This window comes from Hydra viridissima, unplaced genomic scaffold (genome assembly GCF_058129835.1).
Source record: "Hydra viridissima isolate aposymbiotic clone 2 unplaced genomic scaffold, HvirCarnegie_v1 scaffold_9, whole genome shotgun sequence".
In the NCBI taxonomy this organism is placed as follows: domain Eukaryota; kingdom Metazoa; phylum Cnidaria; class Hydrozoa; order Anthoathecata; family Hydridae; genus Hydra; species Hydra viridissima.
The window spans coordinates 11,163,236-11,180,600 of NW_028324308.1; the positions used below are offsets into that span (position 1 = coordinate 11,163,236).

Here is a 17,365-nt window from a genome sequence, read left to right on the forward strand (position 1 = left end):
AAAAAAGGCCAAATTTGATTAAAATTAAGAAGATTTTTTACTTTTTGCAAAACGCATATTGAAATAGGTAGATTTAAGAATTCAAAACATTAATTTTGGTATTTTTCAAAATTTTATCAAAAATAGCCGTTTTTTACCCTGGTACCACCTTAAAGGTACTATATCATAACTACATAGGGACTTTCAGTTCCTGAAATCAGTTCGTTGACTTTCAAAAGCTGCAGAGTATCTTCATCAAGTTCTTGCACATTTCACGCAAAGAGTTTATTTGGCTCTTTACTTCATCTACAACGGCTTTAGTTTTCTTGGAAGTCTCTTTGCAGAATTCTATGCATATAGGTCGACAAAAACGAACATATGAAGGTGCCGGATTTTGCCAAACAACTGCGCCAGTTACTTTATTAATTAGTTTGATAGGCACCAAAGAACTAGTAAACAAATTTGCATCAGAAATAAGTTCAGATTCCTCTGGAAGTTTCTACTTGTATTGGCTTTGGCCAGAGGAACCATCACAGCCCCATTTACTATATGAAAGTAAATGCTTGAATTCAATACTGTACACGGAATCTATGGTCAAAATTCTAGCTACAGTATGATCCAATAAATCTTGCAGTTCCAGAATTTTCGGATGTGTGTTCGTAATTTCTATTGCAGAAGATGGTTGATAGCAGGTCTGTTTAATTTCTTGAATTTTACAATATGGTGGAAATATGGAACAGTTTTGTTCATTTGTCACCTTCCTCATGTACAAATATTGTGCTTTTGTTAAATCTAAATCAATAAACACGCTGAGTGCTTTTTCATCAGTTAGCATATTTTTCTGGCTTGCGTTTTCCATAAAACTCGATATTAATTTTTTTTTGTCTTTATCAGCAATCCTTAATGATTCCACAAGTTTTGCTTCTGCTTCTTCTCCTATTGAATGCAACGCCTGAAGATATGTATTAAAGATATGCTCGAATCCATATTCCTTAAGTAACATGGAATTTTTTCTTTTTTTTGCTGGATTCTGACGAATCAATGTGCCTTTAAATATCGCCAATGATGAAACACAAGTTGTCCTCAGAAAGTTGATAATTTTCTTTTAAAATTGTTGACAGTGCCTCAACTGTCTTTCCTCCATCAATATAGGAAAGCAATAATTTACATTTCAAACACTTAAAAGTTGTCATTTTAACAAGTCACTAAAGTAATTTAAGTAATATTCAATACTCAAACGAGTCGATTTAATTTCCACTGTGAATTTGTTATACTGATATCAATGTTTCAACTCTTTATATATTGGCAGTGTACATTCACCACAAAAGGAGAGCAAAAATAAAAGAATGCCATGGTATCAATAAAAAATTGATAATAAATTAAAAAACATATACCAAGCTATTGTTATAAATGAACAAAATTTGAAACCACGATAAAAAGCGGTTTTCTGTTTTTTTACTTTTATCACTCTTTTCTCGATAATTTCGGAAACCGCACGTTTCTGCAACTCATTCTTATACATGTTTTTAATAAACACCTAGGCTACAATACTACATTAAATGTAAAGCGTGGGGAAGCGTGGGTAACTACCAAAAGTCTCAGTGAACTTGAAGAATATTATTTTTTTTAATTTATTTTATTGTTCAAATAATTACTCCTAAACTGAACCATATAAGTAAAAATGTATAATTTTCTTAAAATCTCCATAACATGAGCTTTTCAAAAATGTATAATACTTTATACTTATTCCTAGAAAGTTTTATAGAAAATTAACTTTTAAAGTGATGAAGTGAATAGGTTTGAAATGAACATCCGCAAAAGTAATAAACAATAGGGCTTCAAATCTTTTATTTTTACATAAAATTATGTGAAATTCCTGTATTACAGCAATGATTGACCATTAAACTATTAAATAAAATTGAAATATAATGACAGTAGCGACATTAGTAAAAAACATTTATGATATGCTGTTGCTCTACAATTTTCCACTGTGCGCCGATTCGTTACTGTTTATCGGTTTGCGGATTGTGCACCGAATTATCTATGCTAAACGGTTCAAATTACTTACGGATTGATTTGATCCGAAAATAATTTATCGGAAAATAATTCGTTAAAATTTTTTCGGATTATTTTTTCGGATTGCAATCCGATTCGATACTTTCGGATCGGATTGTAATTCGAAAAATTTTTTTCGAATTGGAATCCGAACCGATATTATTTTTACGGATTTATACGGATTCAGAATAAAAAAAGCTTTCGATTTAAGATTCATTTTTATTTATTTATAATATTCAAATTTACAATGAAACGAAATGATTTCCTTGTTAAGAAATAAAAAAAAAGTCAAAATCACACTGAAAGTTAATCATTTTCCAAATTCATTTCCTGGCCACACAATGTCTTGAATTTTACTGAGTTGCTTAGTGTTTTCTTTCATATATACCAACATCTCAACCTTTGAGATTGAAAGATTGGTTCTTCTAGAGCTGTATATATTCCCTGCTGTTGAGAAAACTCTTTCAGATGTTGATGATGCAGCAGGTATACAGAGGTTTTTTCTGGCCAGCCTTGACATTATTGGGTAAATATACTGGTTTTGTTTCCAGAATTCCAGTACATTTGTATTTGCTGGAACCGGTTTTGAATTCAAATACCCCTCAATTTCAGCAGAAATGGCTTTCTTGGTGCTTGTTTCACCTCCAGGATTAATGTAACCTGCACCAAACACTTTCTTCCTCAGTTGTTCAGTGAAACCAAAGTCGTCATCATCTTCATCATCCAACATTGAAGGGGAAGGAGTGCTTTGGCTAGCCAAAATTTCTTTTTTTGACAGTTCTTCCATAGCTTTTTTTACTGCAGTTTTGACTACTTCAAATTTTTCCCCCTCATCCACAAAGCACATTGCGTTGCTGTTAGGATCTAAAAAATGAGCTATAGAAAATTCAATATTCATCAACTCCCCTTCGAATCTTTTGTTTAGATCTTCATTGAAGTAGTGAGCAAGCTCTGATGACACCTCGGTTTTTGGCTTGATCATCTCCCTTGCTAATCTTTCTCTAATGTTGTATAGACAATTGATAACGGAACAGATGCTAACATTCTTTTCACTGCTGCATTTCTCAGAGAATTCTGAGAGGCCTCTCAGAAGCCGGATGACAGATTGAATAGATTCCAATTCATCATCTGTTGGTAAAAGATCTGTGAACTTACAACCTCCAGAAACAGTAGGGTTCGGATTCTTTAAAGAATGCATCGCCGGAAGAAGATCCACCACAGACTCCATTTGATGGAGGTCAGAGTTCCATCTTGTGGGGCATCTCTGTACTAACTTCGTTCTGGAGTTTTTTAAGGCTTTGGCAGCATTAACTAAAGTCATAGCTTTTTGAGAGGACTGGTTGAAGTGACCTACTAATTTTGTTATTTTGTGGTTGAGAATCGACCATTTTGGACATCTTTTATCATCGACAGCATCACTGACAACTAGATTTAGACGGTGGTCGACACACCAAATTGCACTTTGAACCCCAATTGATTTCCTAACACCTGCTTGGACATTAGCTGCACCGTCGACTGTTATCCAGGTTTTGACTCCAAAATCAAGTTCCAGTTTGTTGATAGATTCATTGAGCTTCTTGGCAATATTGTCGGCAGTATGTTGTTCGGGGAAGTAGGACATTTCTACCAAGAAGCGCTTTAATTGGAACTTTGAATCTATATAGTGGAGTGTAAGGCTCATGAAAGACAAATTGGTGTGATCAGTGGTCCACACGTCGGATGTAAAGGCCACTCCATCAAGATTTGACTTGTCTGAATTGAAAATGTTTTTTACTTGTTTCTTGATGAATTTAAAAAGGAGAGGAATGTATTTTGTAGATATATTCTTTGCTGTAATGGCTCTGAATTGACCGTTGGTTGCAGTTCTCATCATCCGGGTGAATGCGTCAGTTTCTACAATAGAAAATGGTTGAGTGTCCTCAATCACCCATTTAGTAATGTCAACAACAGTTCTTATTTGATTGATGTCAGTAACTTCCCATTCAGGTTTGGTAGCCTGTTTTCTGCCTTGCAGTGTCTGTGTGTTGGAAGTGCCACAAGTTCCACTTGGTCCAGGCTGTGGCGATACTGGTGTATCTTTTTGTGTTTGTGGACATCTCCTCTTTTTTCCTCTTTCTTGTGTTTGTTCAAAATCTGAGTCTTCAGAGGTAAGCTCATCAAAAATGTCTGGTATTGTTGATTTTTGCTTGTCTTTCCTTTCTAATTGTTTATATAAATTCAAGTGGACTCTTTTCAAATGGTTCCTTAAAGGACTTGTGGTGCTTTTATTGATTAAGTATATTTTGCCACAGGCCTTGCATTTTGCCTTGTTTTCCTCCACATTGTTGAAGAATTCCCAAATATTAGACAGCTTAGGCATCTGAAAAGAAAAAAAAGTGAAAAAAAAAAAAAAAGGAACGAATCGGATTGAGTTTGCCATATCGGATCGGACGAATATTTCGGATTATTTATTGAATTTAAAACCCACAAAAACGGATCAGATTGTTAATAAGGATTACTTTTCGGATTAAGGGTGGAATGCAAGAACCGAACTTGAGTCAAGTTCGACTTGAAATCTCAAGTTCGACTTTGTCAAGTCAGACTTGAAAAATTGACTTGAGCGAATGCGTAAACGAGACTTGAAAATTTCAAGTTCGTGCTTGAGAAAGTCGAACTTGAAAAATAGTCGAGGCGTTGAATTTAGGGCGTTTATCGGAAAATGCACTTCGCAACCAATAGCGGTAATGGATTTTTTTTACGGGAAAAACCTTTTATTGAAACAAATTCCGTGTAATGATATTTGTATAGTATACGATTAAATAAAAAGTTAATAACAGTAAAAAAAAAAAAGTTCTTGCTATGTATTTTTCATCAGAAAAACAAATTCATCTTGGCACTTTCAGTTCCAAATCCTAAGTTGTTGGTAAACAACGGTTGGTCATATGTACCACTTAAGTGATCAAGACAATTTCTCTTGATTTCTCCATTTTAACAGATTCCATTTGAATTAAAATACATGCAAATGTTCTAGAAAATGCAGAATCTTATTTTGACGCTTTTTGGGGATGATACTATACTACAATGTATTTTTATTTATCTTTTTACTAATACTTTAATGAAAATAATGGTTTTTTTTTAAAAAATACTGAGAAAATTACTTTAAACAAAATTAGTTTTCTCAATACTAATACTACATAATACTATGTGTGTGTGTGTGTGTGTGTGTGTGTGTGTGTGTGTGTGTGTGTGTGTGTGTGTGTGTGTGTGTGTGTGTGTGTGTGTGTGTGTGTGTGTGTGTGTGTGTGTGTGTGTGTGTGTGTGTATATATATATATATATATATATATATATATATATATATACCTACACATATATATACCATTAACATATGTAAGTATACCATTTACATATGTAAGTCAATAAAGATCACATATGGAGACAGGTCTTCTGAAATTATTGGGCCACTTATAGAAACAGAAAAGAAAACTTTTAAAAACCATTGATAGCATCTTGCTCATTAACACATGAAAAAGAACAAAGTTTAACGTTAAACAAAAATCTCTTAATAAAAAAAAATACAAAAAAGCAATATAATGAAATTCATGATCTTGATAAAGAACTAATGCAAAAACAAATAGAAATAGATGATATAAAAAAAAACTCTCTCCAGAAAAAGCAACAATACAAACAAAACTTTGTGAAAATTTTCACAGTTAAAATTTTCACAAAGTTTTAAAAAAGCAACACAACAGAATTATTCTATGTGAGGATTATTATTTTCTAACAATATCAGATCCAAATTGTTTTTGGAATGTTTGAATTTATCACTTTATTTTTTATTGAAATTGTTTTTTTCATATATAATACTATTTTGAAATATAAAATGTAATTCTTTTGAAATAATATGTAGTATAAATATTTGAAAATAATGTTTTTGTTATTAGACCCTTTATCCATTATCAGACACAAATTTTTTTAAAAAAAAATAAGTCTGAAATTTGACTTTTGCTTTGTTTCTGCAAAAATATCTTTAGTGAATGCTTTAGCACCACATTCTTCATTGCTATTTTGTATTTCATTGCCTCCACAATAATCATTTTGTAGAAGGGCAATGTTGTGAAGCACAAAACAGGATATTATTATAGCTATGGAATTTTGCAGTTTTGTTCCTAAGGGAATGTTAAGACAAGGGTATTGTTTTTTTTTGATATACCAAAACAATATTCAACAACAACATTCAACATGTGTGTACTTCTCAAGTTGTAATTGTATCTGATTTCATTTTCATTTTTGGGTTAGAAAAAGGTGTCATTAAATATTGTTTATAAGGATAGCCAGAATCACCTGAAACATGAACAACATTCAAAAAAAAATCCCTTTTTGTTTCGGTAAAAAAAGGGATTTTTTGAATTTGGTAAAATCTAAATAATGGTTGATAAATATAAATATTTTCTTCATCTAAGAAAAGTTTGAAGTTTGTATGAAATAGCAAAATCAGATATCCATGAAAACTTATAATCACTTTTGCTGAATTATCAAAGAATCAGCTTCTGTTGGAAACTTTATGTACTGATATCTTTTGTTAGCCATTTGAATTGAAATGTTCTAAACCACTGGACAAACAGTTGAGTTTCAGCTCTTCCAAATCTCCTGTTATTCTATAAGAGAGTTTATTTATTGTTACTTAAGTATATTATCATTTGTTGGTATAAAATGTTGTTATTTAAAAACGTAATGTAAAATCTACAATAAGAAGGTGCCATTTTCTGATACCGTTTCTTGAATATCTACTCACTTGGAATGAACCAGTAGCATAAAACCGAAATGCAATAGCCAGTTGTTGTACAGTTGAAAGAGGGCACCCTCGATTGTTAACATTGTTGTTAATAATGTCATTAGCTAATATTAAAAAGGTTTTTATTGGAAAATCTGTAGCACCTTTTAAATTCTATACCGTGGTAAACTTCTAAAGGATTAGCTCTGTCAATAATAAACCTTGGTATGTGACTTGGCTTATTTTTTCTTCTTCTTCTTCTAAAATTCAGCTCATACCGATTCATTTTTGAACATTTAAAAAAAAGTTTTTTTAATACTTCATGTAATTGTAACTACTTCTCATGAACTCTCTTTTACTCCTTTTAAACGTATCACCTCTTTGTATAACTGCAACTATTTATTACTAAATGGAATTTACTTTTATACTGTATCACAAAAATGTGCCTTAATCAACAGCCTTTTATAATGCTAGGATGTTCGACATTTCAAAAAGCTAATAAACATTTCTAATGGCATCAAAATATGACATGTTGAATCATTACATACGAGTTACAGGATGTTTTAAAAGACACACGTTTTCGCAATGTTAATTTTCAGTTTTCTGTAATGAATTCATTTAAAAATATACTTTCACAATGTAACCTTCTAAATTAATTAGGTCAATATGCCCAAGTAACTACTTTTGCTTGTTAAAAACTCATTTTCATACTTGCAAAGGTTGTAATAAGTTATATAGTAATAGTAAAGTTTTGTTACGCATCAGCAAAATGATAATGGCGGTCTGTTTTTTTTTTCAAGTTTGGTTTCAAGATTGGTCTGGAGCAGACTTGAAAAAATGACTTGAAAATTCAAAAATTCTCGTTTTTCAAGTCTGACTTCAGTTCAAGTTCGCTTCTTGCATTCCGTTCAAGTCAGACTTGAGATTTGAAGTCTGACTTGAAATTTCAAGTTGGGTTCTTGCATTCGGAAGGAATTTTTGCTCTCTCAAGTCTGGTTTGAAGTCAGACTTGAAAACGGTCTATTTTTAGCGGTTTTCAAGTCTGACTTGAGTTGAAGTTCGCTTTGTGCATTCGCTCAAGTCGCGCTTAAGGTTTGAAGTTCGACTTCAAATTTGAAGTTCGGTTCTTGCATTCCACCCTAAAAATTCGAAAACACGGATCAAATCACATTTTCGATTTACTGACTTTTTATTGAAATATTTGCCTCAATATTTCCTTAATATTTGCCTTAATAAAACGTGATAGTTTTTTATGCATACAAACAGTTTCCGAAAAAGAACTAATTATTAAGTTATTTGAAAATTTTCCTTAATATTCGTCTTAACAATAAATGATATTTTTGAGGCATGCATAAAGTTTTCAATAAAAGAACTAATTATTTGCCTTAATTATTGAAATGAGCGTAACAATTTTTCAAACTAGTTTTTATCTCTATTTCTATTTTTATTTCTGTTAATATTTAAGTAGAAGAAATATTACAATATAAATTTTATCGGACCAATCCACTAATTGAAGCAATCCGCAAAGCGAAATAATTCGCAAAGGAATTCGATCCACAAAAAAAAAAAAAAAAAACCGCAAAAATTCAGTTTGAAATATTCTTAACTTTTAAATCAAATTAATATAATAATGGCTTACCGTAATAAATGTAGGTGAAGAATAGTAGACTTGATCTGTTGAACGAATTGTTGTAGGTTAAGATTTCCAAATACAACTGATTGAAAATAAAAAAGAAATCCACTATTCATAGGACGCGCACATAATAAAAACGTAATTTTTTTGGACCACACCATTTAATGGTGACGCGAACGGAACGCGATTCGTATAATTCGCTAAACGAATTAAAGTTAAATTGATTTGTAAAAATTTTTCGGATTAATAATCCGAACAGCGCACAGTGTATCGCTTCATTCAAGCTAGGTGGACAAAAGTCATATCAAGAAATCAACTAATTGATAATATTTTCACAATAACAGTCCTATATTAGTAATAACTTGCGATGTTAATTATGAAAAACATTACAGAGCAATGAGTCATAAGCAATTAAAGAGGCGTTAAAATGTAATTTCATTTTTGAAAAAAATTAAATAAAAATTTACAATCGTTGCATTAACATTTAGCAAGAATTAAAGAAAGCAATCATTTTAATGCAGCGATGGATTTTACTTTTGAGGGTAAGTACTATTTACTTACATTAAATATTTTATTTAAAAGTTAAGCAATATGTGTTAAAGTATGGTTTAAAAAACTGGGTTAAAATTGTAAAATATTTTTTGGTTTTTAATTTTTAAACTTATACAACTTTTTGTATCCACATGTATCCAAGCTAATTTATTAACAGTGTATAGCTAAAGTCCTAAGGTGTACAACAAAGAAAAAATTTTCACCACATAAATCCACAATTTTTTGTTATTAAATTTCATTTAGACCATGTGCGCTCTTTTTCAAAAATGGAGTTGTTTAAAAAATGGCGAAGACATAATCAAGAAGAAAGAAATTCTCGTTGAATGGATTTTATTTTGCAAAGATTTTGTGTTACTGATGTAACTGATGTGACTAGAGATTCTGAGAGGTCTTTGCAGTTAAAAATTTCATGTATGGCTTCAAAATTCGCAAAAAAATGGTCTGCAGCACATATGATGATGGACCGTTTTTTAAACAAAAATAAAATTTGGTTAGAGGGGACAAATGTAGAATTTAAAATAAGTATATACCAGCAATGTACTTTTTCATCATCTGGAGAAATTCAAGGACGACCAAAAAAGAACTTTGAAGACTCGTCCTTTAAAACCAAAAAACGAAGAGTTGAAAACTTAGTAAAATTGCAAAGTGCAACTGAGTTGACCACAGCTGCTGAAGTAGCATGCCGTGCGTTGGGGCACAGAAACCAAGCTACTTTAATCAGAAAAAGTCTGGAATCATCAGAAAAAATTAAATCAAAAGACTTTATTTGTGGGGGCAGGCAGTTAAATCGTGACGAGGCATTAGCTTATTATATTGACTCTAAATGTACAAGTCATTCTTATAAACAGACGAGAAAGTGGTCTTTAAAGGCAGGGCATATATTATTTCCATCTTATTATAGTCTATGCAAGTCGAAAAAGTTATGTTATCCATTAGATGAACATATTTCTGTTACAGAAACACGTGCCGAAATTAGCCTACAAGCTATACTTGATAAAACTACTGAACGCTTAATTGAAGCCCAATGCGAAGTTCTTAAAAGTATTACTTTTACTACGCCATTCACACTAATTAGCAAATGGGGATGTGATGGGAGCTCCGGTCACAGCACATACAAACAGAAATTTAAAAACTCTGATGCTACTGATGAGTTTCTGTTTGTATTTTCATTTGTTCCGTTGAGACTGAGTGACGGTCAAAATATTATTTGGCAAAATCCACGACCTTCATCCACGCTTTATTGCCGACCAATTAAATTTATTTTTTCAAAAGAAACAAATCTTTTAACTACAACAGAAACTAACCAAGTTTTAACAGAAGTTTCTCAACTTGTTCCAACATCTATAAGACTCAACGAATCTCAAATTACTGTTAAACACGACCTAATACTATCAATGGTAGATGGAAAAGTTTGCAATGCCTTGACTGACACAAGTTCCCAACAAAAATGTTACATATGTGGTGCGACTCTTAAAATGATGAACGGTGAACTAAAAGACTTAGTTGTTAAAAAAGAACATTATGGTTTTGGTCTGTCTACTTTGCATGCGTGGATTCGTTTTTTTGAGTGCATGCTACACATTAGCTATCGTTTAGATATAAAAAAGTGGCAAGTTAGAAGCGATGAAGATAAATCTAGTGTCCAAAAACGTTCAGAAGATATCAAACAAAAATTTAAAAAGCATATGGGTCTTATTGTAGATAAACCAAAACCTGGCTTTGGGAATATAAATGATGGGAACACTGCTCGCAGGTTTTTTATGAAGCCAGAGTTAAGCGGCGAGATTACGGGTTTAGACATCAATCTCATTAAAAATTTTAGTATTTTATTAAGAACACTTTCCTCTGGCTATGATATTAACTATTATGAATTTGAAAAGTTTTGTTCTGAAACCAAAACTCTTTATATTAATCTGTATCCGTGGTACTATATGCCTGTTACTGTGCACAAAATACTTGTACATAGCACGGAAGTTATAAAAACATGCCTTCTTCCAATAGGACAACTGTCGGAAGAGTCTCAAGAAGCCCGCAATAAAGATTTTCGTCGATTCCGCGAACACCATACAAGAAAAAATTCACGTATTTGCACAAATATAGATTTGCTCAATATGCTTTTGGTAACATCAGATCCTGTCATCAACTCACACAGAGAAGTGTCAAGTAAGAAAACTGGCAAACTACCGTTAGAAGTTTTGAATTTAATTATCCCACCTATTATACCACCACAGCTTGTTGAAAATAGAATTATGTGTGACGATGAAGATTATTTGGAGTCCGATTCATCGGCTACTGAAGATAACAATGATTCATCCGATAATGATTAATTATTAATAAAATATTTTTTTATTTTACGTAGTGTAGTGAGTTTATTATTATATTTTGTATATTTGTAGTGAGTATATTTTTATTTTAGGCAAAATTTTATTACATTATTAATGTGTTGAAATTTAGTATTTATTTTTATTACTTTTTTAAAGTTATTTTTATAACTTTTTCAAGATAAAAACTTTTAAAATCTTAAAAGTAATTAAAATATCTCCTTTTTTACAATAAAATTAAAAAAAAAAAAAACTTTTTATAGTAAAATTGACTTTTAGGCGCCCCCTAAAGCTTAAACGCGCGGGGTAATTGCCCCCCTGCCTCCCCCAGGCTACCCTACTGCATAACTAATCAATAAAACACCAAAATATTGTTAACTACATTCTTAGGAATGAAATTACTAAACAAAATATTTTTGTCCACCTAGCTTGTATGAAGCGATACACTGTGCAGCGAAGTGAATCCGCAAAAAAAAAAATTCGCTAGTGGTTCGTAAATTAGTTTTCGGATTATTAATCCGAAAAATTTTTACGAACTGACTATTTTAATCCGCAAAATAAGTCGGATTGGCTTTTTGCGGATTTTACGAACCGAATCGGCGGTGCCTAACTTTAATTCCAATGATTTGGAAAAAAGTTTTTTTATTTCAGAGTAAAAAATAAACTCTGAAAAAGTTTGGTAGATAAAATTGATTAACTTTCGGTTTTCATAATAGTTATTGTCTATATTTTCAAACAATGTTTTTTATAAACTGGCAGAAGCCCAATAGTTGTAGCAGCTGGATGTCCTGCTAGAAAGTTAAATCGAAGAAGTATCTTTACGGGTTATAAAGAAATTTCAAATTACATTGCAACTTTCTTTCAACAGTAGCAAAAATCAGTCGTTTTAATTTATTTTTCACAGTTAATAAAAGGTTCTTGTAGTAAGCTGACAAAATTATTGAAAAATCCCCAGTTTCTGACGAAACAACAATTGGTTCGTCCATTCATGAATTTATACGTAAGTAATATTCGGTTCAATTAAATGGAATAGTAATTTATTTCCGTACCAAAGAGTTTTGTAACTTTCGTCAGACTGAAAATGTGGTAGTTACCGTAAATGAATAAAAAAAAGTGAATATTGCACATTCATCGTTTTATCGTAAAAAATAAAAAGAACGTAACATCCAATCAGGAGTGTACACATACAATACATGTGTAAATGTGTAAAACAGTTTTCTTAAAAGAAATGGATGGGATTAGGGAGAAAATTTGCTTTAATTCGTTGAATTCAAACATTAAATATTTTACGTTTGCTAAATTTTGTGAGGCTTGTTTATGTTTCCATTTTATTAATTTAAAGTTTAAGAAGAAATTTATTAGGTAATAAATCTTAAGCTTCTTCGTTTTAATATTTCCTATTGAATTTTATACCGAATACGTTACTATAATCTAAAAACCATTTCGGTTTTAAGGCTGGTTCAAGCCACTCGGTAACTAAACCCAATGAACTACTAAAAGTGAAAAAACATTTTTTGTTTGCTTTTTTAATTTTAATTACTTATAAAAAATTGTATTTGATAAATCTCAGTTCTTTCTATTGTAGTGTTACAAGTCAAGAAAAGTTTGCTAATTTTTTGCATTTTTATGTTGATTTATAGTTTGAGCGTCAACACCTCCGAATCAACTCTTGAGATCTGGACTAAAAATATGTTTAAACAGATAGCTTATTCTCTAAAAATTAATGATCCAACTATTTTTTTGTAGTGACTTTTTAAATCTTGTTCTTCAAATTCAGTTAAAGAAAAATAAATGCATGTACAAACATTGTGTTTTTCGTTCAAAAAAAGTAAGTGTAACTATGACAAATAAGTTGAACATCTTAATTTGTCCTCCTAGAATCATTCGGCGAGAAATTCTAATGGCTTTTGGTAGTTTGATATTTTAGAAGTTTGTTCACAAAAACTGGATGGATGTTAAGTACCTTTGGTAAATCTTTATCCTTCCATCACTCTGGTTTAAATGGGTTCATGGCAGATGCTGAAAAACCACTAATGATGTTAACTTACATTTAAGTTATTTTAACAATTCAAAGCTCTAATATACTGAAAACAGTAAAGGGCGAGAAATTGCATTTTTAAACATTTTTCAAAAAAATAATAGTTAAAACTACTAGAGTATTAATGATCTGAAACTAATATGCAAAAACTCACCTTTTCTTCTTTGGACCAATCAAAATTAATTTTAAGTTGAAGTGAAGTTTTTTTCTTAGCACTGCTAAGAAAAAATTTTTTATCCTAAAATTACAGTTTGGTGGTTAAAAATTTCCATAGCGTGTCATTACTTCGCTTAAATTTCTTTAACACAGAGGCTGGTTAAAATGAGTAGAGTTTGTCATTTTGAAAAATTAATTAAGTACTTAACATCCATCCAGTTTTTGTAGAAATAAAAACAAATAGTAAAATTTACAGATGTAAAAGCACTTCCATGGAACTAAAAATTATACGCCCATATTCTATTGCAAAATTTCGTTTAGAAACATGTTGAGGAGCTACATGCTTTCGTTTAGAAACATGTTGAGAAGCTACTTTCTTCCATTCTAGCTGATACTCCTGCCAAGGAGGTTCTCTAAAATCAAACAATTTTAAAAAAGTTAGAAAAACAAAATCTTTCTAAAAAACGAAAAGATTATTACAATAAGCAACAAAGAAACCTTGAATAAATTCCAAATAATTCAAAATCACTTAAGTTTCCATCGCTAATATCTGATAAAGAGGCTAACACAAACTATATAAACTTATTTATCTAAATAAGTGACAGAAAATGTAAAACGATCTTGTAAATATTTGTAAAGAAAATTAAAAATGACTTGAGTACAAACATGAGGGGATAGTTAAGACAACTGTGGTATCGCTGTAGATTGTGCAAGTTCGGCACATAAATTATGCAGAAGTGCAGAAAATACTGACCAATATTTTTGATTATAGACTTATGGATTTTGAGTATTGGACTTCTTGATTGAGACTTTCATTTAAAATTACTTTATTTCAATTTATTCTACTTTTGTAGTCGGAAAAGTTTAGATTGTCTCAATATACTTTTTCTTTATTTTTAAGCCTATCACCCTTACAATAAATAAATTTGATTTAAAAAATTCTTTTCTAAAATGTAAAAGTGTCAAAAAATAATTATTGACAATATGAAATTATAAAAACACAAGTCCAAGTTCAAAATTGTCAAAAATAAGCTAAGCCCAAGTTTAACATGATTTGATTTGGATTACTTCTCACACGTATAACAATCTTATTCAGTATTTGTGTCCAAACGCATCCAACATTAGTTACATTTAACCCATTTATTTTTTAGTTTCAATAATTAATTCTATTTTCCTTTAAAATTAAATTTTTTTAAAACTATTTGCTCAGAGTATCAGTAACAAAAATAACTAGTTTTATTCTACTAAAAGCTATTTTATTCGATAGATTAATTATTTATGGATTATCATTCACAAACCTCGAAATATTTCTTCTAAATGGAAACACACTGTTGTTTCTTTCTCGTTCTGTAGCTTTCTCCAAATTGCAAACTTGCTTCTTTTTCCACAGTCAATAATAGACAAATAATTCTCTCATTTATAGTGGGTTACATCGATAGCTAAACGGTGCCAACTCTTTCCAACTTCAAGATTTCCTTCTTCCCACTTAATTGGCGCAGGATCCACCGATAAACATCTTTCGCAACTTTTCACGACTGATTCAACGTCTTTTCTACTAACCTTCTCCTTCGGATATGTCTGTTTCATCAGATAAAGGGTTCGATTGACTCCAAAGTGATGAAGGTTATGAAATGACTTCACATCAGGCGGTACAACATTTGCTGTCATTGTAGAATGGTTTAAATGCAGCCAGTTCTGCGGTACTCTCGTAAGAGCATCGGCTTTATTTTCTGTTGACTTTACCAGAAAAAGTTTTAATTTTATACCGCACTCCTTCACAAGGTCTTCAATTAACGACAACCGGCGACGGACAAGTGGTTCTCCAAGACCGTGTACTCGAACGGGTTTGTCACCGATAATTAAGGAGTTCAACCAGCCGGCAACAGTAACCGAATCACACTTTATGGTAATACATTCGAATCCCCATTTTGTTGCTAGATTTATTCCTTTTATCACGGCTTCTAACTCTGCAAGGTTAATGTGAGCCGTATCATCTTGTTTCCTCAGCCACGAACAGTCTTCTACTATTTCCCCAGCCACTTTCAACACTATGCCAACGGCTAAGCTGCTTGCATCACACCACACTGTTGCTTCGGAAGTGTTTTTGACGTTCCATGACCCATGAACGGGATCTTCTTTTGTAAGTCTTTCATTTAAACTGTTTACTAATTTGACAATACGTTCGTCCACAAAAGAGTCCCATCCACAACTACTCGAAACCCTTTTTAGATAGCTGCACGAAGGGCGCAACCAATTTGCTATTGGAAAATGTCCAGTCAGCTGTCCGCACCAAGAAAAGATTTGCCGACGTGTCATTTTTCCTTCAGGAACTTTAGGTATGTTGTCACGTTTCCAACGGACTTGGTTGCATTGTTTGTACACTCGCAATCCAAGCACACGACCGCCGACAAGTTTTTCTGGCAACTTAGAATCCAAGCCATATTTTTCCAAGAGTTCTCGAACTCTGCAACTTGACACTATGTTATTATTGACAATGATATCATCAATAAATGAGTCCGTCCCAGCCTCGACAACTTTGTGTAAGGATAATACCTTTTTTAAAAATTTTGGTCATTATTCTGGGCGCCACATTTAAACCAAAACCCAATCTTGTTAGACAGTAACGCTGCCCTTCATATTCCACGACTTGATATTTCCACAGTGCTTCGTCGACACGAATCTGCAGATACGCTTTCTTTAAATCGATTATTTCAAAATTTTCTCCCAACTTTCTCCAGTTGCGAAGTTTGGTACTGCAAACGTCGCCATCTGCAGTATGACTGGACACAAATTGATTCAGCTCCCGGTAGTCCATCACCAGACGTACTTTTAATTTGTTTCGTTGAATTACTGCCATCAACGGAATGATGCCATTACATCTCCCTTCAAATGGTTTCAGCCATCCCTGTGCTATCCATTCACTTATTTCCTTTGCATAATTACTTTTAAAGTCATCAGAGATATGATAGTTGGGAATTTTTTTTGTCAAAGTTGGTGGTTCTATCAGCCACTTCCAAGACACGCTCCAGCTGCCATTTCTGAATTCTGCTACGAAGTCTTTATCAATCAGCTTTTGAATAGTAGGCGAGGATACTTCATTCGTTTTTTCTTGAGAGGCTGCAGTAGCACTGATAGTTTTTCCACATTGAAGTTTATGGTTTCGCCGTCTCTCCCAACTTGGACACCTCCAAGCCGTCGTATCGCGTCCATACCAAGTAGCATTTGATATTCGGGGACAATGTTGGCAACCAGGCATTCCAAATCGATGGTAGTGTTATTTATAGAAATATTAACAACAATCTGGTGTTTTACTTCAATTGACTTTCCATTCATCATCACGATCTTTTGTCTTGCGTGTTTGACATTTTTTGCGTTTACGATATCCCGACTTAAAATTGATTTGGAGCATCCAGTATCCAACAATGCTTTTATTTTTCTTCCATTGACATAAACGCAGAGAGTTGGTGGTTTTATATTTCGTGGGAAGCCGCTCGCGCATAGACGGGTGGCTTCCCTTCCATGTTTTTTGAGTTCGTACACTTTTTGTAACAGTTCAGAGCCAGGTGGTTGTCCATTCCACACACAAAACACTTCTTCTTCTCAATTCCTTCGCTACAATTTCGGCTGATATGTCCCTCCTCACCGAATCGGTAGCAAGTCATGGTCTTTTTTCCGCTTCCTTGAGGAACCTTTCTTGGACCAATTGCACCAAGATTCACGCGGCTAACAAAACACGATTCTTTACAACGCAAGATTACCAAACTTCTTGCTTTTTCAGCGATCTGGTGCAGCGACATTGTTGATATCGAGAGTGCTGTTTGGAGCTGTTTTCTAGCTTCGTCAGGTAATCCGAGAATAAATGCGCACCTTATCCACTCT

General features: G+C 32.4%; 2 protein-coding genes across 4 annotated transcripts in view; one reads left to right on the top strand and one right to left on the bottom strand.

The window, feature by feature from the left end:
- The window catches only part of LOC145186200 (ran guanine nucleotide release factor-like), a 34,921-nt gene extending 21,825 nt beyond the window's left edge, over positions 1-13,096 (top strand). For all 3 annotated transcript variants that reach the window (XM_090097365.1, XM_090097364.1, XM_090097363.1), the window contains exon 7: positions 12,933-13,096. Coding sequence is in view for 2 of the 3 variants with exons in the window: in XM_090097363.1 (XP_089953489.1) it covers positions 12,933-13,038 (106 nt within the window). In the remaining variant the exon portion in view is untranslated. The remainder of the gene's footprint in view (positions 1-12,932) is intronic.
- A 1,803-nt stretch (positions 13,097-14,899) lies between these two features.
- On the bottom strand, positions 14,900-16,742 carry LOC149884012 (uncharacterized). Its single transcript, XM_090098670.1, has 2 exons — positions 16,040-16,742; positions 14,900-15,963 (listed from the first exon to the last, which is right to left on the bottom strand). The coding sequence occupies exons 1-2, from the start codon at positions 16,740-16,742 to the stop codon at positions 14,900-14,902; spliced, it is 1,767 nt and encodes a 588-aa protein (XP_089954796.1).
- Between the last annotated feature and the right edge of the window lie 623 nt (positions 16,743-17,365).